At 38.3% G+C, this 24,339-nt stretch overlaps 1 protein-coding gene across 3 annotated transcripts in view; it reads right to left on the minus strand.

The window, feature by feature from the left end:
* Nucleotides 1-24,339, minus strand: part of SPAG17 (sperm associated antigen 17) — a 231,700-nt gene that overhangs the window by 21,479 nt on the left and 185,882 nt on the right. For 2 of the 3 annotated variants that reach the window (XM_513687.8, XM_009428331.4), the window contains exons 33-43: nt 21,228-21,373; nt 21,000-21,130; nt 19,049-19,173; nt 17,109-17,291; nt 16,058-16,171; nt 15,504-15,549; nt 12,752-12,851; nt 12,481-12,528; nt 9,327-9,426; nt 8,455-8,557; nt 5,917-6,048 (exon numbers count right to left, since the gene is read on the minus strand). In XM_513687.8, coding sequence (XP_513687.4) covers nt 5,917-6,048; nt 8,455-8,557; nt 9,327-9,426; nt 12,481-12,528; nt 12,752-12,851; nt 15,504-15,549; nt 16,058-16,171; nt 17,109-17,291; nt 19,049-19,173; nt 21,000-21,130; nt 21,228-21,373 — 1,228 coding nt within the window. The remainder of the gene's footprint in view (nt 1-5,916; nt 6,049-8,454; nt 8,558-9,326; nt 9,427-12,480; nt 12,529-12,751; nt 12,852-15,503; nt 15,550-16,057; nt 16,172-17,108; nt 17,292-19,048; nt 19,174-20,999; nt 21,131-21,227; nt 21,374-24,339) is intronic. The other variant, XM_016924818.3, reaches the window with a different exon arrangement.

The raw sequence follows: 24,339 nt of genomic DNA on the forward strand, positions 1-24,339 counted from the left end.
TGTTCAAGTGAATTTGAGTTTTAGTTCTCATGGCTGTAAACTGAGAAGTCCTAACTAATATAGTAGTAGTGTCTCTGTTTTTTTTTTTTTTTGCTTGTTTGTTTTTACCAAAGGGGAAACAGAGGATCAGAGGATTAAATAACTTGTCCAACAAACTATAATGAGGGTCAGGGCTAGAATGTGGACCTAAGTGTGTTGGAACCACAAGGAACATGCTCCTTTTACTACTCCGGGTGTCCCAAGCCCATTCGTGAATCACCGTCTGCTGGGCTGCTTTTGGAAGAATAGAGATTTCCAGGCCACATGCCAGTAAAGCCCTATTCCTGACCAAAACAGAATCAGAATATCTGGGAATGGAACTCAGTGATCAGTGTTTTTATGTATTTATTCCCTTTGATCACTATTCTCTGCAGAGGCAAGCATTCCAGTAGTTTGGTATAGTTTTTGTTCATATCCTTGCCGTATGTGTACTACTGCTTTGTGTGTATGCATGTATCCGTCTAATAAGTACTAATTTGTTGCTCATACTATTATTATTAATAGTAAATATGGTATGGAGTTTATCATGAGCTGGACACTGTGCTAAGCATTTTACATACATTAACTAATTTAATTCTCACAGCCCTGTGATGTATATAGCATTATTTCCCCTTTACAGAAGAGAAATAGGAAGAGATAAAGGGTTTAAATAATGTGCCCAGTGTCACATAGCTATTACACAAGGAGCCCGGATGTGAACCCAGGTAGAGCCTGTACTCTTAGCTCTGCTCTATACTAGACTGCCTCCCATAAAACATGCAGATGATTATTCCACTGAGCCTATCCTCCAGGGATCAGGATAATGGGGGAGGGAGTCCTTGAGGGTCTCGGAGCAGTGGCTGATTACCAGCTGACACAGAGGTCCTTTAGTATTTGAACAACTGGTACAATCCAACTATTGCATTCGTCTGAATATTACTGCTGGACCTGAGCCGAGTGAAGAACCAGTAGTGGTTCCTTGTTACCATGCTGAGGAAGGTGGATTATTTCTTCACAATTATTTATTTCCCCATTGAGGATGGCTTCCCTGTAGGTGGAATATATTTCTGCTCCATTGACTCTGAGCTTGGCTACGGCACTTGCTTTAACCAACAAATGTGTCTGTGGATGGCAGTGTGTGCCAGGCTGAGCAGAAGCTGTGAGGGGCAGCATGTGCTTCTGCTGGACTCTCTTGAGCTTTGACCTTCTGCTGTGAGGATGGCTTGCCTGACGTGGTGGCTCCTTGGCTCCTACAGTGTGGCATTCTTGGAATACACCTGAACATTACCTGCAGCCGGAGGTGTGCTGGTGAATGGTTAACAACTACCTTTCCCAGGGTAAACTGCCCTGGTTTGTACCAGTTTGGGGCAGAGCTGCCATGGACATCCACAGGCCCTCAGACTGATTGTTTTAAGCCACTACAGGATTTGGCGGTGCTTCCATGCAGTATTATCACAGTCAGCACTGAACCCATGTTTTATTTTGCAAGTCCACACCTTCTCTAGCTGACTCTATTATATTTTCCAGACATCATCTTGTATTATTACCAAATAAAAACTCTCTTATTTACTTACACTGATTTCCTGTTCATTTCTCCCTTCAAGCTTTTGAACACATTCATTTTATTTTAAATAAAATATTCAGGCTGGGCGCGGTAGCTCACACCTGTAATTCCAGCAGTTTGGGAGGCCGAGGTGGGCAGATCACCTGAGGTCAGGAGTTCGAGACCAGACTGGCCAACATAGTGAAACCCCCGTCTCTACTAAAAATACAAAAAAAAAAAAAAAAATTAGCTGGGTGTGATGGTGGGCGCCTGTAATCCCAGTTACTCAGGAGGCTGAGGCAGGAGAATTGCTTGAACCCAGGAGGTGGAGGTTGCAGTGAGTCAAGATCGTGCCACTGCACTCTATCCTGGGCGACAGAGCAAGACTCTCTCTCAAAAAAAGAAATTAATAAAATAAATATTCTTTTCTCTTCCCTACATCAGGAATGTAGTGTAACATAATATAAAGAATTAGGAGTCTTAAAACTCATTCTAGCCCTAGCTCAGTCACAAATTTGCTGTATGATTCTTAGATGTCACTTGACTTCTCCAGGTTTCAGTTTCCTTAAGTAAAATGAGGGTTGTTGTAGGTGATTCACCTCTTAAATCTTAAAATCTATGAAATTCTGTTTATTTTTCAAGACCATTCCTCCCATAAAGCTTTCTCCACTGCTTTGTGTTAATTCCTTCCTACTCTGAATTTCTTTAAACTTTTTATATCAAAATTTACTTTTCCATTTACAGTGGAGTCATATTATTGTCCCTTATCTCAAGTACCTCGGTACCTGGGGGTGCAGTAGGTGTTTCAAATAATTTATTTTTCCTCCTTCAAAGCTTTGTTTCTTTGAAGCTTGTGCCATCAGACTGTATTAGTTACTACTTCTCCAAGTGGTTGTCATTTACTGACCACTCTCGATCATTCCTTTTATTCACTGGTGATTTTAACACCTGAGGGGGTCTCCCACTTTATCTTTCCTGATGACATCACCTGGATGATCCATCCAACACCCTGTCTTATCTGATTCTTGATCACACCGTTTCTTCATCTTTTCCACCTCACAGAGTCTCATGGCCACATTTTTTACCTTGCCAACCCCGATCATTTTACCATTTTCAAAATCTGTTTCCAGTACCCTTTCTGGATTACCACCTCCTATTCTTATAGCTTATTATTCTGTCATATCCAGCAGGCAATTATTTGACCTCACTGAGGTCTCTCACCAACACTATCACCTTACACAAGCAGTCCCTCCCTTCTTGTTTTGCTTTCCTGCTTATCTGGAATAGATCTGATGCTCTATCTTTATATCCACTCCTTTGCAATCAGACAGGAATTCCCTCATCCATCTTCCCCACACCAAACCTATCAACCTGCCTGCAAATGTATCCCTACTCTCTCTCTTCTCTCCTGTCACTATGGAGAAGGTGACCCTATTCATATCTAAGGTTAATTCTGTCACTCAAGGTTTTCCCCAGTTGCCATGTTCTTCCATCTTCTTTAGGACCTTGTGGTCTTGCACCTTAGGTGCCTCTTTCTCTGGCATCATCAAGTTCTCTCTGGCATGGAATTATCATCATTTGCAAATCAATAGGCTCTAGTATGCCTAATCTTTAGAAAAATATCTCTTCCTTGAGTACATATTCCTCTTTTATATGCAATTCCATTTCTCTAGTCTTTTAAGCAAAACTCTAGGGTAAAGCTGTGTACTCTTGTGCTGCCACTATTCTATCTATTACCCACTTCACTTAGGCTTCAATCCCCTCCATGCTCTGAAACTGCCCTTGTTAAGTTCACCAGTGATCTCCATCTTGTTCAACCCCATCTTCCTTCCTCACCTTGCAGGGGTGAGGGGCATTTGACCTTGCAGGGGCATTTGATACACTCCAAACACTCAGTGATTTCACACTCCTGTTTTTCTGCTACCTTACTGGCTTCTTCCTCTTCTTTTTTTTTTTTTTTGAGACGGAGTTTCGCTCTTGTTGCCCAAGCTGGAGTGCAATGGCGTGATCTCAGCTCATTGCAACCTCTACCTCCCGGGTTCAAGCGATTCTTCTGCCTCAGCCTCCTGAGTAGCTGGGATTACAGGTGCATGCCACCATGCCTGGCTAATTTTTTGTATTTTTAGTAGAAACGGGGTTTCACCATGTTAGCCAGGCTGGTCTCAAACTCTTGACCTCAGGTGATCCACCCGCCTCAGCCTTCCAAAGTGCTGGGATTACAGGCATGAGCCACTGCGCCTGGCCTACTGGCGTCTTCTTAATGGCCTTTACTAGCTCTTCCTCTGCCTGACTTTTACCTTCTAGAGTTCGCCTCAGGACAGCCATTCTCAAGGCATAAACCTGTATCAGCAACATCAGCACCACTTGTGAACTCATCAAAACTACAAATTCTCAGCCTCACAATCAGTTTAACCTAAGAATCATCCTTGATTCCTCTTTTTGTCTCACTCCTGCATCCTCTTGAGCAGCAAATTCTATTGGCTCCACCCTCATGATATAGTTCCTATTAATTTCCTTCTCACCATTCCCTCTTCGCCCACCATAGCCCAGGTCTTCAGCAACTCTCGCATGTGCCACTTCAGTTGCTTCTTCCTTGCTTGCTCTTTTTCTCACTCCTCCCTTTCCTTGCCACGAGCTGTTATCCTCACAGAGTGATTTTTTAAAAATAAAAATTAGCCATGTAACTACCCTGCTCAAAACCTTCCGCTGACGTTTGAATAAAACTGCGCTGAGAAGTACTACATGATCTAATCTCTGCCCCACTCTCTGACCTCATCTTCTTTTACTTTTTCTTTTGCTCATTTTGTTCTAGCTACATGCCTCCTTAATGTTTCTGCCCCTCAGGAACTTCATACCTGCTATTCTTACCACATGAACTATTGCTCTCCTAATCTTTGCAGGGCTGACTCCTTCTTATACTTGTCTCAACTCAACTATTTTTTTACAGAGAGGCCTTCTAATCTCCTAATGGAATGTTGCCCCTCTCCCCAAGTCACTATCCATACATTGTACTGTTTTATTATGTCATAATATTTATAACAACCTGAATTTATCTGACTTATTTATTTGTTTACATATTGTCTAGGTTTGCCCATAATATGGGAGGGGTCTAGCTCCATCAGATATGGGAGGGGTCTAGCTCCATTAGACTGTGCCCTCATTACTGTTGTATATCCATGCCTAGAACAATGCCTAGCACACAGTAGGCATTGAGTAATTATCCACTGAATAAATAAAACTTGTAGGAGAGAAGTTTAAGTCAGAAACACAAAAGTCTTGTATGGGATAAATCTTTTTTTTCTTTTTTCTTTTCTTTTCTTTTTTTTGGGGGGGGGGGATGGAGTCTCGCTCTGTTGCCTAGGCTGGAGTGCAGTGGCATGATCTCAGCTCACTGCAACCTCTGCCTCCCAGGTTCAAGCGATTCTCCTGCCTCAGGCTCCTCGGTATCTAGCATTACAGGCAAGTGCCACCATGCCCAGCTAATTTTTGTATTTTTAGTAGATACAGGGTTTCACCATATTGGCCAGTCTGGTCTTGCACTCCCGACCTCAAGTGATCTGCCCACCTCAGCCTCTTAAAGTGCTGGGATTACAGGCATGAGCCACAGTGCCTGGCCAGGTAAATCTTTTAATTCACACTTAAATGTGGCAAAATACTTGCTCTATAAGAGATAACTGAAACCCATCAGTAGATTCCCATCTCACATTCAGCATGGAACATGCCCACAGGAACCAAGTGGTGGCAAAATCATCTACACAATGCAAATTAGTCTCTCTATCTCTCTTTTGTGATCAACTATATTTAGTTCAATTATCTTAGCGAAATTAGCATAATGTGACTCCACTGTAACTAGATATTATCCTGTATTATTTTATATTTCAATTTCTGCTAGTTCAATAAGATTATGTGCTATGTAAGATAGAGACTACATCTTACGTTTTTCTTCTAGCACCTGCAGGACCAAGAAAGTACTGAGATAACAGGTAAATCTAAGTACCAAATTTCTGGTTACTCAAGAAAAGCTATCAGGTGTCATCTGATCTTCAATAAATCATACAAGTTCTCAGAGAACTAAAAGGGATAAAATTAAGTAAAAATGAAATAAAATAACATCAAAAAAGGATTTCTTTGTATTTCTTTCCTTCAATCTGGAACTTGCAGTCATTCTCAAAAATGTTATTTGAGATACTTCGATGTGCTAAGAAGCCTTTGCAAAGCTGCATAGCTCCAGGATCCGTGACCCTCTCGATTTTTTTCTGTAACTCTCAACCTCGCCTCCTAGTGCCATCTCCCATATGCCAAAAAGACATAATGTTCAGTTTCAAGAAGCAATAAGATAAAAAAGACTGCCATACCTTCAGGAGATTTTGTTAAATTTTCAGTTTGGTTCTGAACAGTGAAATCCTTCTTATCTGCAGAAATCTCTGGTTTTGGAAGACTAGGCACACTTGAGGATTTCTGTTCTGAAACCTTATGTGGCTTGAAATCTAGAAAACCCAAAATGAACCTTATAAAGTGATATTTTGTAAAATGATATAATGACTACTAATGTTTGCATGAACAAACATTGAACAAGGTGTTTTACAATGAACGAGGTACCTTTTCTGCCACTCTCTTTAGAAAGACTAAATATAAGAAAGCCATTAAGAGGCAGGGATTCTTAAAATATGATATAATGTTTGCCATTAACAAACAGGAAAGTATTTGCAAAGTTTGTACTCCCTAGGAGCTAGCTGGTTCTTTATGGGTATTATGACTAAATAGTAGAATTGTCACCTTGTTGTGTTATGTAGAAGAGGCCAAGTAATTTGTTTCTACTTTTACCTGGTAACGGCAACTGAGATGTGATCTTTTTTTAGAAATTTCCAAACTTAAATTCATTCATTACTGTGAAAACGTAGCTCTTTGTTAAATGTATCTCTTTAAGAAATAGGCACAATAGGAAACAAATTTTAAAGAAATCTATCTAGGATTGAGGAGGCAAATACATTTCAGTTTGTGTGTGTGCCAACCCTGGTTGAATAGTCCTGGTTGCCTCAAGTACTGTGCTGAAAAGACTTCCGCAGTCTCACTCCATTTCAAGAGGAGAATAAGCAGTGCTTGGTTAGTGCTGACTGCCCAGGCTGCAGGAGGTCTGAGAGGCAGCCTAATAGCCACCAATTTCTGATCCCTGATTGCTCCCCATCACATTTATAAGTCATTGTTCCAGCCTTAATCTTTGGTTTACCAACTCTGTCATAATTAGATATTTCTATTGGCTGCGTTCATTATAGACAGCTGAACTTCAAGTATCGTATGGTACAGTAGAAAATTCCTCTATCTGGGTATTTTTTTTTTTTTTTGAGACGGAGTCTTGCTCTGTCACCCAGGCTGGAGTGCAGTGGCACGATGTCAGCTCACTGCAAGCTCCACCTCCCGGGTCCACGCCATTCTCCTGCCTCAGCCTCCCTAGTAGTTGGGACTACAGGCACCCGCCACCATGCCCGGCTAATTTTTTGTATTTTTAGTAGAGACGGGGTTTCACCGTGTTAGCCAGGATGGTCTCCATCTCCTGACCTCGTGATCCACCCGCCTTGGCCTCCTAAAGTGCTGGGATTACAGGCGTGAGCCACCGTGCCCGGCCCCCTATCTGGGTATTTTAACTACTCAGTTTACTAGAGAGAAACACTACATTTTATCTCATCCCTAAATTCTTCAGCATGCAGCTCCTGAGAACGAAGACATTCTCCTACATATTCACAGCACCATCATCATACCCAAGAAATTAACAGTAATTTAACAATGTCCTCTCTTACATAGTCTCCTAACCAAACTTGTGCAGTTTCTCCAAAATATCTTTTATAGCTGTTTTTTCCTCAATCAAGCATCCAATCAAAGCTTAGGTTTCACATTCAGTTTTTATATCACTTTAGTCTGTTTTAGTTTAGAACAATCATCCTATCTTTTTTGTTTTAATGACATTGATTTTCGAAGAGGCTGGGCTGGTCGTCTTATAGAATGTCTGCATTTTGGTAGACATTTTTCTCTGTTTCCTCTTGATTAGATTCTGGATAAGGATTTTTGGCAAGAATTCTCTATAGGATTGTATTAGTCGGTTTTCACGTTGCTTATAAAGACATATCCAAGACTGGGTATGTCTACAGGAAAAAGGTTTAATGGACTCACAGTTCCACATAGCTGGGGAGGCCTCACAATTATGGTGGAAGGCAAGGAGAAGCAAGTCATGTCTTACATAAATGGCAGCAGGAAAATAGAGAGTGAGTTTGTGCAGGGGAACTGCCCCTTATAAACCCATCAGATCTCATGAGACTTATTCACTATCATGAGAACAGCATGGGAAAGACCTGCCCCCATGATTCAATTACCTCCCACCAGGTACATCCCACAATACATGGGAATTCAAGATGAGATTTGGGTGGGGACAAAGCCAAACCATATCAAGGATCTATGCACTTTGTGTTGCATTACATGAGAACTCACTTACTGCTAGGTTGTCTCATTGTTGGTAGGAGTTTGATGACTTAGTTAAGGTAGAAAATGCTGAATGTCTCCATTGTAAAGATACATTTTCCTCCTTATAATTTGTAAGTAATATGTGGGTTGATATTTTGAGACCTTATGAATGTCTTGTTCCCCAGTGAACTTTCATTACTTCCTTGCTTTTTAAATTAGTCAGGTCTCCTAAATGCATTTAGGCCAATTTTAAGCATACAGGATGAAAACTAAATGTTATTTACATATTTGTTTTCTCATATAACTCAGCCAGATCTGTCATATGCAGGTCACTGTAGGCTATGTCATCAGCTATCACTGGTTATGTCCTAAGAGGCCACTGTTAGGTATTATTCAGTTACGGACATCTAATAGGAATATGTGCTATGCTAACATATTACCTAGATTAAGATCAGATGTATCTTGAACAGCTGTTTCGTTTGCATCTTCATTTTTCTTTGTAAAAGAAGGCAGTTTTTTGGAAAGACTGTCCAGGTGATTATACTGAAAGGAAAAAAAAACTTATTTTAGACTTATACATGGCTGAAATTCAACTGTCACAAATATGTTAAATTAATAAGCAATAATGAAAACGTATTTTTAATGCCCTGAAAATAAAGTTTACAAACTAAAATTCTACAAGAGACTGATTAACCAAATTCTAGCTTTTGTTAACTAGTCATAATTTCCTGTAGTTTCTTCTGAAATTTTCATAGAAATGCAGGGCGTTCTGAACATATGAAAATATTCGCTTTGCTTCAGGGTTTTAATGAACTTTTGGCCAGTGATGGGAAGGTCGGGGCTGTGGTCCTACAGGTAGGCTGAAATAGAACAGGAGAAGAGCGTTCTCCCTCCCTGAGCTTCCAAGAACTCATAATCTCTTAGTGCTATCTTAGCAGCTGATGGGTGAGGAAATTTTAACTGAATAAAAACTTCAAAATGGGTTATCAGAGGACAATCAATGATAGGAAAGATTCTGCCTAAAAAGGCTTAACATAGATGGGAGAGGGTAAGTAATAGTGAGACTGAAAGGCAGGATGGGGGAGTGATAGCAGTACATTGCAGAGAACTTCTACTTAGGTGCAAGACCTGAAATTAGTCTTCCTTATCACATGCTTGTGAGAATATGGATTTGAAGGGTACAGGTTAGTCAGCCAGGTCAATGCAGGAAAGAATTAAACAGCATCAGGAAAGACAGATTACATAATAACATATGCAATATACCAAATTTATAAAAACTTTTATTAGATTATAGTTCATTATATTCAATTACCTGAGACTTATATAACTGGTTCAATTCAGATTTAGAAAAGGGTGGTATTATGCCGTTCTTAATATCCATTAGATAATTCTGTGTTGTCTCAATTTCCTTCCTGGTTGATGTTTCCATGATGATGCAAAAGAAGACATAGAATATTTTAAAGTGTTGTTTGTTTGTGCTTTAGCTCTAAATCCCACAAAAATGAATGCAATCACTAACAATAAAACTGACAAGAATTAATTTATTAGATATTTTTGTCAACTTGTTTTGGTTAATTTTCTCTTCTTTTAGAATCAGTCACATTTCCTACTTCAAAAATCAGACTCTCATGTAAGATAAGAAATAATGATACCAGGTGTTAGTTTGATTTTGTAGTTGATCTCAAAAGGCTAAAAACCACATAGCCCTGTAATGGTTAAACTTTTTGAGGTTTTTCAATTCTCTGAGGTTGAAATGACAGCTAGAGTCTACTGGTTTTCATAATTTCTGTAGCAGTAGTAACAAAAAACCCCAAACAAACCAAAAACAAAAACTTGAGGCATGATTTTGAATAATGTGGTCAGTGGTTATAGAGTTAAAGAAAAGCAATCAGGATAATACTGCTTTCCAATACCAGAACCCCTATGTTGGGGAGACATTATATAGGGAAAGCCAATGAGATGTAAACCTAAGTCATTGGGTAAGAGTCCAGGAGCTTTTAAAGAGGGCTGACTCAACTGGGAAACTTTTCCTTGTCCTTGCCTCATGTCTTTCCCTACTTCCTGAAATATGAATGTGATGGCTGGGGCTGCAGCAATCATTTTGCAACTATGAAGTAAGCTTGAGCATGGAAATGATGTACTAAGAATGATGGAACAGATAAAAAGAAGGAATCTGAATTCCTGATGATGTTGTGGTGCTTCCTACCATCAACTGCCCACCTCTGACTTTTTTCACGTTAGGAAAATACGCCCCTTTTTAATACAAGCACTGATTTGGAGGTTTTCTGTTAAATGTAGCTGAACTCAATCCTCCCTGAAATAGTTTTCATTTTTAAGTGCTTATTGCACTAAAAAACTTAAGTTTTGCAAAATATTTTACATTTAATCTTAACAATAACCCTGTGAGTTACTATTTTTATCCTCACTTTATGAGTTGAAAAACCAAATCATAGAGAGGTTAAGTAACCTATTCCAAATCACATTACCAATAAAGGGTGGAATCTAAATTAAAACCCAGGTTGCTTGCTTCCAAACCCATGATCTTGACAACTGCACATGCTAGTCAGCCGTCAGTCCCCCAGTGTGAGAGCTAAAAGAGACCTTAGATATTTGGCAGTCCAATTAGCCTCAGTTTATTGATGAGCAAACTGAACTCCTGAAGTAAATGTTACCGAAGTGAAACAACCAGCCAGCATCATACATTCTGTAAGTAATCAAATTGTAACTGACTGGATCGGTGACCAGTGCTCTTATACTAGTTGACCTGTCTGGAAAGATCAGACAGGCATGACCAAAATACAACCTTACTTAAACAACTTTCACTTCCCATTAAAAGTTTCTTATCTCTACTGCCTCACTGGATTCACTCATCGATCTGTGGCAGTCTGGCTGCTGCCCACCACTCTCTTAAAATTATTCTCACAAAAGAAACTAATCAACCTTGTAACTGATAAACTCAAATTCCTTTTTTCATTCCCATTTCTGATTTTTCTACAGCATCTGACATTTGCTGACCAGCTTCTATTTCCTTGAAACTTTCTCTTTCCTTGACCCAGTTCATTTTCCACATTGCCAACACTTGTATTTCTGTGACACTCATCTAACTATATGTTTCACTCTTCTTCTTCAAAAAACTTTCACTGGCTTGCCATTATATACTTATAAGTTAAAACTTGAAATTGTTAATCTTTCAAAATTTAAAAAATTTGTATAGATAATACAGGCATATGTACACAGTTTAAAGAACACTCAAGAGTACGTAATAATGAAGTCTCCATCTCATCCTATACCCCATCTCTCAATCTCCTTCCTCTCAGGCAATCACTGTCTCTTGGAGAAGCTTTTAGGGATATTCTGATAATAATGTGCTTCAGGGCACACTACCTTAAAATATGGCACCTTGACACACTGGATATTTTTAGCTGAAGGAATTTGAGAAAATGGCAGAAGCAGGAAAGTTACTCTCACCTTCCCTCTGCTCTTCTTCCCTGAAGCAGGACATAAAACCTAGAAAGGATTTTCTGACCTTCCCCTGAAGCAGCTCATAAGACTCTCTCATGAGAGGTGCCCTTGCAATACCCACAGGAAAGGAGCATCCTTATCTCTGAAGACACAGATGCACAGAGAGGAATCTGAGCAACAGACCTTGCTATAGCCCCCCAGTTTATTACCATTAGATTGTGCTTTTTTGCCCTATCATATTTCTCCATGAGTGTCCATTCTTCATCAAACCTAGCATAAAGACACTCAGGTTTAGCCATTTATTTGGGTCTTCATTTCCTTATAAAGACTGTCATGTCACGCAAAACTTAAGCTATCCTCCCTGCAGACAGTATATCCCTTCTAGTTTGACCTTGTATAGGGGAGGTGACCCATGAGGCTTAAAGTCTTATCTCAGCACTCCCCTAACACATTTCACAAGACAACCCTGACATTTTTATGAAGAAACATATTAATCCTGAAGTTATCCTGAAGAGAAGCCATGCAAATGTGTACAATAGGTAGTTTCATAAGTACTGCTACGTAGTCCACAAATATATCTGGCTTCTTTTCTCTTTGACAAGACAGCTGGAGTTGAAATCCCCAGCTAGGACTAAAAGGAAACCAAACCATATAATGCTTACAGCACATTCCTCCTGTGAATTATAAGAACCTTGAAAGTTTATGACTGTGTTCTGCATTAAGTTCCAGAATATTTATTAGTATATCAGAATCGCCAAAAGCACATTGAGGGCCTAGAGAGCTTTCTTGCTTAGGAGAGGAAGAGGATCTATCTAATGGTCAAATGGGTTTCCTCAAGAGACAGTGATGTCATCACACAGAGCTGAATGACCACTTGGTAGACATGTTGCAGAAGAGAATCAAATAACATCTGGGTGCCTGGCAGGACATTTTGGCCTATCCCATTCTCAGTCTATTACTCTGGGCCCTTTCAGGTCCTTATGTGCGTTTTGGGGTATAATTACCTCGTTTTGTCTATCTTTTCTTTCCAGCGTTTTGAGGATGCTGTGTGTCTATGTGAAAGGAAAGGAAAGTATGGTGAAAAGGGGCAATGATTTCAGCTTAAAAACAAAACCAAAAACCCTCACCACTATATGATGAATTATTAATAGTATGGGAGATGAAGGGCTGTGAATTCATTGATGTAGTCACCAAAAGTTATAGCACCTGCATATTGCATTTCCTCAATCACTGCATACCTAATACTAATTAGAACACATTATTGGATTAGCTTACCTCCATGTCTTTTCAAAGAAATCTTTACCAAATGTGTCTGGTGGGCATTTTGGAGGCATAGCCAAAGATTGCTTGAATAAATCAGTTAGGTGAGCTGCAACTTTAAACATAGATGTATTTAACTTTTATCCCCACTTCTTTATAGGGCAACACACAATCAGTACACAATTACTCATTTGAGATGCCTGTTAAGAGCCTATATAGTTAATCTATCATGTGTTTACTAGGACTTACATGACCAAGCTGTAATACAACAGAAAACTAGACTACTTTTATGAAATATCCTACTAGAAAACACACAACTTATAGTCAAAATGTAAAATGCAGTGATATCTCATTTATCCCAAATTATTAGGGGAAGTGGTGTTCTACTTAACTGAATTTCCTCATATCTGAAGCAGCAAACCTTAAAACAAATTAACCATAATATTGAAATTGTTTTTCTGGGTATTTTCCTCCTTCCCGAATCTAAGAACATGGTTATAAGACAATGGTTGTTCAACAATTTAGGCAGCGATTCTCAGTTTATTCACAAAACACGATCTTGGTGGGATGTCAATGGGAGATTAAAAAAAGGAAAAGATTTTCATGTTTCACGGTTATATGAGCTTGGGAAACACTGATTTATCCAAGGTTAAATAGGTTTCACTACTTTTCCGCATCTTTAATTAATTAATGTCATTGTGACTCACTAAGAAAATAAGACAATATGAAGCATTATCCAAACTTATTTTAATATGAAACTCATTTTTGGTGGAGTCTTCTCATAGATGAGTGTTTTAGGAAATACTATGGGAAAATATTGATTTAGGATCATTTTAATTAACATGTCAGGTATGCAACAGCTGTTTATTTCCTGGAACTGTTTGTTTAAAAAATATGTTAGTTTGTATTTCACTTTTGGAAAACCTATGTGTTTTCCTTTGTTGTGCCTGTTCCTTGTCCCAGAGGTTAAAAATTCAAAAGCTACAGTGTAGGGTTGCCAGATAAAGTATAGGGACCCTGGTTAAATTTGAATTTCAAATAAACAAACAACTTTTTATTATAAGTATATCCCAGGCTTCTGGGGACACACTGTGTCTCAGCCTGCTTTGTGTTGCTATAAAATAATACTTGAGGCTGTGTAATTCATAAAGAAAAGAGGTTTCTTTGGCTCACAATTCTGCAGGCTGTGCAAGAAGCATGGTGCGGTCATCTGCTTCTGGTGAGGACCTTAGGCTACTTCCACTCATGGAAGTGGGGGAAGGGGAGCCGGCATGTATAGAGATCACATAACGAAAAAGGAAGCAACAGAGAGAGGGGTGATGCCAGACTCATTTTACCAACCAGCTCTCATGGCAACTAATAGAGTGGGAATTCACTCACCACCAAGAGGACAGAAGGTACCAAGCCATTCATGAGGGATCCACCCCCATGACCCAAACACCTCCCATTAGGCCCCTCCTCCCTCCAACATTGGGGATCAAATTTCTTTTCTTTTTTTTTGAGACAGGGTCTTGCTCTGTTGCACAGGCTGGAGTACAGTGGCATGATCTCTGCTCATTGCAACCATCACCTACCAGGCGAAAGCTATCCTCCCACCTCAGTCTCCAGAGTAGTTGGGACCACAGGCATGCACCACCACACCTGACTAATTTTTTTTTGTATTTTCCGTAGAGATGGGGTTTCGCCATGTTGCCCAGGCTGGTCTCCAACACCTGGGCTCAAGAGAACCACCCACTTTGGCCTCCCGAAGTGCTAGGATTACAGGTAAGAGCCACCAGGCCGGGCCTGGGGATCAAATTTCAACATGCGATTTAAAGGGGTCAAACATCCAAACTATAGTGTACTTATAGTAAAAAAAATTATTTGTCATTCATCTAAAATTTAACTAGGCCTTCTTTATTTTTATTCACTAAATCTGGCCACCCTACTACAGGAGTTGCCCAGGGTAAAAGGGTGACCACAGAGTATAGGGACACGGAGACATAGGGGGTTGTGATGGACTCCTGTGATGGTCATTCTAAAGAAGCAGCTGTCAATTATCTTCAGCCAAATTTACTATGTAATAATGTGAGATTTCAAGAAGAGAAAAATCTGGATAAACAACAACAACAATAAAAACAACTGTACAAGCCCACACTGTGGAGGATACTCAGAACCTATCTGTGGGCTGAATGAAGCGCATGGCTGCCAGTTTATGATCTTTGCCATATCGCCAACAAAACAAAACAAAAACCCACCAAATTCCTACTGCCTGTTTGCTGTGAGCTATGAAACCATCTAACCACATTTGTTAGGGCTGTGTATATATACCTCCAAATGAATATTCTTTGAATGAGATTTAAGAGTAAACTACTTGCACTACATATAGTGTAAAACAGTGCAAAGTTTTGGTTATAACAGTGTAGTTGCTCAAAAATTTTGTGTGTGGGAGGGCAGGCTGTTGGTTGGTTGACTGTTTCCTTCCTATATCTTCATTATAGTTGAGGCTAACATAAAAGTCAAATGTCAACATTTTTCACTTAATGGATGAAAGTTAAAGATGAATGAGAGAAAATCATGGTTTTCTAGGATGTCAAAGCTCAGGCAGAACAATACAGGCAGAATGACTTACAAATATAAACCACCACAACACAACATGGCCGATACAAGAATGGAGATATGTACATGGTGTCTTGTTATCAGATAAGAGAATGACCGATAAGTGTATTTAAGATGATTCCTTTGAAACTTGTAAATATACTGCAGAGGAATATTAAATGCAACTTACCTTCAGTAACATGACTTTTTGTAGTTTCCTCCATTTTAGGGAAAGACTGAAATGAAGATAGAATTACTTATGATGATTATATTACTTACAAGACTTACTTTGTTTAGAAACATTCTCTCAAGCTGATCTTTTGTAAAAACTACTATAAAATGAATTAGTTTAAAAATACTGATATAAAATTAATTTTTGTAGGTCATTCTTTCTACTTCACTAATGTCTAAAAATGGAAATGATTTTAACTTGTAAAAATTCCTTTTTCTTCTTCTTTTCTATTTCATTCATTAGTTCATTCAGCATTTCAATAAATATCAATTTCTTTTGAAGACAATAAAAGTTTCATTTAAGGGCCTTGTGAATTATTTATGAAGAGCCTAAAATGTATTTGGAAAATGCAATATATAGAGAAATGGATTTCCACAAAAATTGAAAATTATGAGGAGGGAGCAAATGCTTCATGGAAGTGGCAGAAGCAGCTATTTCTTAGGATATTTTGTCCTGAAACATTTAATATTGAAACAATAGTAAGAACACGGGTATACAAGGCATTTTCTCACCATAACCAGCTTGAGGAGATCAGCAGCATTGCCTCTCTCCTCCTCAGTTCTGGAATCTTTAACCATCATTTCCTGCAGCTCATCTTCTTTCTTTAGAATATAGTTTATGTAATCCTAAATCAGCAGAATAAAATACATAGACAAAAACTAGGAATTAGGAAGAGAGAGATACAAAAATGGTCATCAACTTGAAATATTACAAAAAATGAAGAATATATAGGTTTACAATGCTCAACAACTGTTTACTAGTCAAACAACCTGAAAAGACTTTTTCTTAACATGTTAATAGGAAAAACCTGAAAAGTGCAAAAGCAAAGCTTTAAGGGCCACAGGATAGAACTGCATGGGGGCCTCAGAGAGGCCCTGTTTCTAACTGTGCACTTAAGTGTCCTCATCAATAAAATGGACAGAATTGGGTTAGATGATGTGTAGGATCCTTTCAGGTACAGTTTTTTTATTTTACCTGTAAATGGAATTTGCCTAGTTCATGTCTTTGCTTCGAAGAGAAACGAACTTTATTTTTTTCATAAGTATTTGATCAATTTCTATAACTAATAATACCCTGCTCTGTGCCAGGTGCTAGGTATATAACCATAAACAAAACACATATAATCCCTGTACTGAGGGAGTTAACAAACTTGAGATGTTATAGACATGATCATACACTTAACTATGTATTTACAAATTCTTAGACCGCTTCCAAAGCCTTTTACTCTGTGGACAAACATATTAATATGTAGTTCTGTCTTTTTCCAGTGGTCACTATCTCAGTTTTCTATACAGTGACAAAGATGGAGGGCACTATATAGTAATCACTTACAAAAAATTCTTACTTTTTCAATGTCTTTGGGGCTTCTTAATAATTTCTACACCTTATGGGAACCATTAAATATTTTCTACCTCTCAACCCTCTACTCTGAAAGACTGACATCCTTGTGTTGCACTAGACAAATATTGGTAGAATTACATAATTTCAGGTTTCTTAGGAAACCAAAAGCAACGATTGCTCTGTTTCTGATTCTTTTGGGTCAGGTTACCTAGATTCCATTACCTTAAGGGAAACCTGCAGCCTCAGTTTCACCTCATTCTTTATGACCTCATGCTGAATGAATTGGCGCATCTGTAGCACACTGGGGCTCTCGAGTATGGCACCCGGGGCACTCACTAGCTGTTTGGACTCAATGCAAAGGCCTTTCCAAATCTGAGTACCAAACGGAGGTCCTGGAGTTTTTTTCTGTTAACAAAACAAAGCAATAACACCACCAAAGAAATCAGAATGTTTTCACATTCAAATTTTTTTTAACTGTTCATTTATTACATAGATATCATAATAACTTTTTAGGGACACAGTGGTGAAAAAAAATCCTTAACCTCAAAAAGTTCTGCAAATATAAGGAAAATCGATAACAGAACTGGGCATGCTTTCCTCTTTATTTATGTTACCAAGATACTGGATATTTAAAAATCCTGTTGCATGGTGTCCTGGGTAGGATGTAGAAGAGTGCTAAGCAATGTAATAGCAGCCTAGCTTATGACAAATGGATGTGGCTATTTCTTAGTACCCACAAGTAGCTGAAGACATCTGGAACTGAGCAGTCTTTCACTTTCTGGTTCTGTGTTGATTTTGACCTAGAAAGATTCTTTGCAAGAGAAATAATTCCATAGATCTGGGCCATCTTTGAGCTTAATCTAGATTAAGCATGCCTCCAGAGTCTGAGGATCCCTGGGGCAGAAAAATCTACCTTAGAGTAAACTCACACTATATGTTATACTTGTGATCGATTTTCAGGAATAGTGTGCTTTGCTGCCCTACTATGTTCTCAGGTGTGCTGGATGTGCTTCATTTCAAAAGGCCTGGCCTGTGACAGCCACTTAGGGGCTTTGCAGGCCTGTGCCACTCCTACCAGATGTAGAAGGTCAGAGCATAAGGGTTTCAGAGGATGAGAATAAACTTCCTTCAATAATCTTAGATGTGGCATACCCTTTGTCATCATGTAGTACTTAAAATTTGGATATAGCCTTAGTGTGCCATTTGGTGTGACCTCCTCATTTTCAGAGAAGGAAATGGAGACCCAGTGTGACTTGTCCAAGATCCCACTTTAATAAGGGGTAGAATCAGGACCAGAATTCAAGTCACCTTCATATTACCATGTTGACTATAGTCACCAAATTTAACCACAGGGCTAGGAGGTCATTGTAATCTTAAATGTTCATCATTTGTGTTTGCTATTACAAGGTTTAGTGTAGGACAGCAAAAATGATGACAATCAAAAACATTATCTCAATTAACACTACTATCAATCTCTGATCATACCATCAATAGCTTCACTGATTTAATTATTTAACACCTGACAATATGTTGGACATGTGACATAAATTGCTTGTAAAATGAAATGGTAAATTATGCAAGATGCAGGACTTCATTGATTCTTACCCAAGATATTTTATTTTTAAAAAAAATTTAGCTGGAGCTTCTCTTAACTGACATAATTACAATGTTTACTTTCTAACACTGCAATTGCAAATGTGCGTAAAATCCTTCATATTATTCTTAGATGGTCAGTTCGTGCATTTTTAATATATGAAGGAAAAAAGGGAGAGTAAAAGGCACAAAATTGTGTGTTAAAATTAACAAATAAGAAATGATAGAAGGAAAGATTTCTGTATGATATAATATCAGTAATTCCATGACAGAGGTGTAACCTGGCTTACTCAGAAAGAATGTTTGCATATTATAGGAAGATGTTCAAGCCTGCAATACAGGATAAAAGAAATAAAACTGAAATGAGCTAGCCAGGAGTATTCCTCTGAAATGTTGTTGCCACATCTACAAATGTTAGAATCTTCAAATATAAAACTCCTTGAGCACATTAAAAATTTACATAAGAATGAAAATATATGAATATATGGGAGGAGACTTAAGACTCTGGTCCATTGCCCTTGGATGGATATATACGCTAATAAAATGACTTTTTAGAAGAAATTATATACCTCAACTGAGGGAAATGTTTCCCATGACCTTGACCGGAGATTAGGAGGGACAATTGTATCTTCCTTTTTTACTTGCCATGGTGATGCTTCATGGAAAGGGCGAAGGACTGTGATGGTTAGGGTGCCTGGTTCAAAGAAAGTTGTCAGAAGACCATTACCCATTGAAAGTACTCAGAGAAAATGAAAACGCATTGACTAAATTCAACAAGCTCTTTTTGAACAGACTTAGACATGAAAGATTAATGAGACACAATGACTATACTTAGGAACCTTACAATCAAATAAGAAGGATGAAGCTTTTAGTCACTGTGACACCTAGAGACTGGATTTAGATCACCTGGAAGTATTCATTGACACTTCATCGTCCCTCATCAACCACATACAAGTTCTGTTAGTTCTCCCAATAAACTTGTTGAGTCCATCTTTTTCCCTCTCTGTGAACCCTACTTTATGTGCCTCAAAAAGATCCTGCTCTAGACTACAGCAAAAACTGGTTTTGCCACCTATATATACTCTGTGAATGAACCTTCCCTTGCAGTCAGGGTGACTGATTATGTTAGTCCATGATGAAAACTCTTTTTTGCCTTCACATCGCTCATGAGATAAAAGATGGTCCTTAACATTCTTTTGCCTCTACCTCAACTTGTACTGTTCTTCCCCTCTGTGCTTCAGCTACTTTGGCCTTTCCCCCAACCCATGTTTTCCAATGCTTTATGCTTTCTCCTTTATGTTTTCTTTTCCAAAAAAGCTCTCTCTCTTACCTTAATTAACCATTACCTACCCACTAGCTCTTGGCTCAGGTGTCTTCAGGGAAGCCTTCTTGACTATGTCAGTTTCTTCTGTTAGATTCTCTCATAGAACTATGTTCTTTCCCCTCGTAGACCTTATCCCAACTTATAATCATACAGTTGTGTGACTTTATAATTAACATCTATCTCTCCCAGTAACCTAAGAGCTCCACTGAAACAGGGTCCATGCCTGTTTTAGTTCACCATTGTATTCCTAACACCCAGCCAGTGTTTAGTACATGGTGGTTTGCCAAGTAGAGGCTAGTTAAATGACTAACAAACCAATGTGAGATGAATTCTTATTCTCCCACAGTTCCATACATGCACCACACTGACTGGGGGTCAGTCAGAGTCCCCCATGTTCCACACTCACAAAGAGCAAGGTGTATTAATGTCATGCACATATGCATTGATAAACTAAAAGTTATAAGGGCACAGAAATGCAGGCATATTTATAAATGCACACAAAATGTATCCCAAAACACAGAAAAAAGATGAAATAACACACACACACACACACACACACATAAACCTAGGCACAGCACATAGGTTTTGTACACAGATAATATGTAGGCTTATATCTATATTTAAATACACATATTAAATATATTGGATGGTTCTTACTTAATGTGATATGTATCTCTAGCCTCTGGTAACACACCAATTTCTTTGAAGTTGATGAAAACAACGTAAGTACCCAATGAATATAGCTTATATAACTTACCGGGTATTTCAGGTTGGCATTATAACTCACCTATCAATTTCATCAAAGCAATATCTTCAAAATGACAAAAAATGAATTTACAAGAGATATCTCACTGTTCTTTGTTTTTTCTTACCAAGATGAAATGAACTCATAAATCAGAACTTTGGTACATACCTAAACACAGATACAAATCTGCGTATAGGAGAAGAGGGATACATACTCAGCGTATGCAGATTGGTGCTCAGATGTATCTTGATATACACCTAAATTCAAGTAGCTATATAAATAAGTTGACATGACTTATTCATGTCAACTTATTTCTGCTCTACTTTCCAAAGTAGAGCAGAAAAGTGAGCAAAGCGGAAAAAGTAAGATGACATGAAGATAGACTGGATAGTAAGGAAGATGAGAATTGGCAAAGAGACACCGTGCATTCCAGACAGTATGGGTCCTCTACCTGGCTGTTCCTGCACTGGCTCTTGGAGAACAACAGTATTTGATTCTTTATATGCCAAAGACAGATATTCTTCTATGTCACTGTCTCGAAGAAGTTCCATTCCTGATCCATCAGCATACATAACAAAAAACCTATTTGAAGAAATAAAAATATAATCACTTCAAGTATTCCATTAAAATTCTCCTTGAACTCAGAATTAAAAGTAAAATTATAGTATTATTATTTTACCTGGGGACATGTTCACCATAGATTTGCTGATGATTCTTTTCAAGGTGCATAGAGGACAGACTATCATATCCCTCAGTTTTCTCATTTAGATCATCTTCCAATTTTTTTTCAGGTAATATAGTTGATATGCTACCATCAGCCATGACCTAAGGGATAAAGTATGTAAGCAACTAAAAGAAAAGAAAGTCATAATGCTTATACTTCTGCTGATCCAATTTGAGAAAACAGATGATTTGGTGGGTTTACTCACAAAATTGGAGATGTTTATTTGCAAGGTATTGTTTACTAAGTAGAGACTGCATTAATAAAAGTAAAAACCTAGCAGCATAACTCTACTTATAAATGACACCTAGAACAGGAACACAGACTGAAACATATTCAGAATGAAGTGAATAGGATGGGGAGGATACTCCAAACCTCATACTATGAAGATAGGTTCAAGAAATTGGGAATTTAAACATGGAGGAATGGGTACTCATGCAATAGTTGTCTTGAATTATTTGCAAGGACCTTTGCATGGAAGGGGCTTATAATCTGGGATGTCAAACACACAATTGTGGCTCATGGGTAGAATACATTGGGAAATAGATTTAGTATGAATATGAGAAAAAATGTTCTAGTCCTTTATTACTGTCTAAATATGGCACGGGTCTCTCCAGGAAGGGGTGTGATTCATGCTGCAAGACCACTGAAGGGGATGCCCAAGAGGAGTATCAATGCCCAGAAAAATGCTTGGCTTAGAGGGTTTTGAGCTTTAAGTTTCTACTTCAATTTGCTGTAAATTGAAATTTGTCAGTTTGAACTCATGCTGTGAAGAGTTTCAGTTACTTAGCAAAGAAAAAATAAGCTGGATCAGGGCTTATCTACATATAAAAACAAAGTTAGGAATTCTGTTGTATAACTCCAAATCTAAAAAATAACTTCATACCTACTAGCTGATAGACAAAATTTCACTGTTGAATGAGAAGTAAAAAAAAAAAAGAAAAAAAAAAGAAAAAAGATAAATGCCTAGAGCAATGGTTGGCAAATCTTTTTTGTCACAGGCACAATAGTAAATATTTTAGAGTTTGAGTTTGCAGGCCATACATTCTCTGTTGCAGCTACTCAACTGCCATTATTGTGCAAAGCAGCCACAGACAGTATGTAAACAAATGAGCATGACTGTGTTCCAATAAAACTTTATAAAACGACATTGAAATTTGTATTTCCTATAATTTTATTGTGTCTTCTTCTTTTGCTTTTTCAAAAACCATTTACGCATATATGAAACCATTTTTAGTTCATGGGCTATAGATAAACAAGTGGCCATGGTTTGCCAATTCCTGACCTAGAGGTGAGGGGATAGTCGTGGTGTTGAAAGACAAAGAAGCAAATATTTTCTCCCATTCTGTAGGTTGTCTGTTTAGTCAGTTGATAGTCTGTTGATAGTTTCTTTTGCTGTACAGAAGCTTTTTAGTTTAATTAGGTCCCATTTGTCAGTTTTTGCTTTCGTTGCAATTGCTTTTGGTGTCTTTGCCATGAAGTCTTTGCCAGAGTCTGTGACCAGAATGGTATTTTCTGGGTTTTCTTCAAGGGTTTTTGTAGTTTAGGTTTTACATTTAAGTCTTTAATACATCTTGAGACAATTGTTGTACATGGTGTAAGGAAGGGGTCTAGTTTCAACCTTCTGCATATAGCTAGCCATTTATCCCAGTACCATTTATTGACTAGGGAGTCCTTTCCTCATTGCTTATTTTTGTTGGTTTTGTTGAAGATCAGATGATTGTAGGTGTGCAACTTTATATCTGGGCTCTCTATTCGGTTTCATTGTTCTATGCATCTGTTTTAGTACTGGTATCATGCTATTTTGGTTATTGCAGCCCTGTAGTACAGCTGAAGTTGGGTAATGTGATGCCTCAACCTTTGTTCTTTTTGCTTAGGATTGCTTTGGCTATTTGGGCTCTTTTTTTGGTTCCATGTGAATTTTAGAATAGCTTTTTCTAATTCTGTGAAGAATGTCATTGGTACTGTGATAGGAATAGTCTTGAATCTGTAAATTGCTTTGGGCAGTATGGCCATTTTAACAATATTGATTGTTCCTATCCATGATCATGGAATGTTTTCCCATTTGGTTGTGTCATCTCTGATTTATCAATGTTTTGTAATTCTCAGTGTAGAGAACTTTCACCTCCCTGGTTAGCTGTATTCTTAGGTATTTTATTTTTTGGTGGCTATTGTGAATAGGATTGTGTTCTTTTATTATTATTATTATACTTTAAATTCTAGGGCACATGTGCGTGCAGGCTTGATACATAGGTATACATGTGCCATATTGGTTTGCTGCACCCATCAACCCGTCATTTACATTAGGGATTTCTCCTAATGCTATCCATCCCCCAGCCTCCTACCCCCTGACAGTCCCCCATGTGTGATGTTCCCCGCCCTGTGTCCAAGTGTTCTCATTGTTCAATTCCCACCTATGAGTGAGAACATGTGGTGTTTTGTTTTCTGTCCTTGTGACAGTTTTCTGAGAATGATGTTTCCAGTTTCATCCATGTCCCGGCAAAGGACATTAACTAATCCTTTTTTATGTCTGCATAGTATTCCATGGTGTATATGTGCCACATTTTTTTAATCCAGTCTATCATTGATGGATATTTGGGTTGGTTCCCAGTCTTTGCTATTGTTAATAGTGCGGCAGTAAACATACGTGTGCATGTATCTTTATAGTAGCATGATTTATAATCCTTTGGGTGCATACCCAGTAATGGGATTGCTGGGTCAAATGATATTTCTGGTTCTAGGGCCTTGAGGAATCACCATACCATCTTCCACAATGGTTGAACTAGTTTACACTCCCACCAACTGTAAAAGCGTTCCTATTTCTCCACATCCTCTCCAGCATCTGTTGTTTCCTGACTTTTTAATGAATTCCATTCTAACTGGCATGTGATGGTATCTCATTGTGGTTTTGATTTGCATTTCTCTGATGACCATGATGATGAGCATTTTTTCATGTGTCTGTTGGCTGCATAAATGTCTTCTTTTGAGAAGTGTCTGTTCGTATCCTTTGCCCACTTTTTGATGGGGTTGTTTTTTTCTTGTAAATTTGTTTAAGTTCTTTGTAGATTCT

Source organism: Pan troglodytes, chromosome 1 (assembly GCF_028858775.2).
Source record: "Pan troglodytes isolate AG18354 chromosome 1, NHGRI_mPanTro3-v2.0_pri, whole genome shotgun sequence".
Taxonomy (NCBI): domain Eukaryota; kingdom Metazoa; phylum Chordata; class Mammalia; order Primates; family Hominidae; genus Pan; species Pan troglodytes.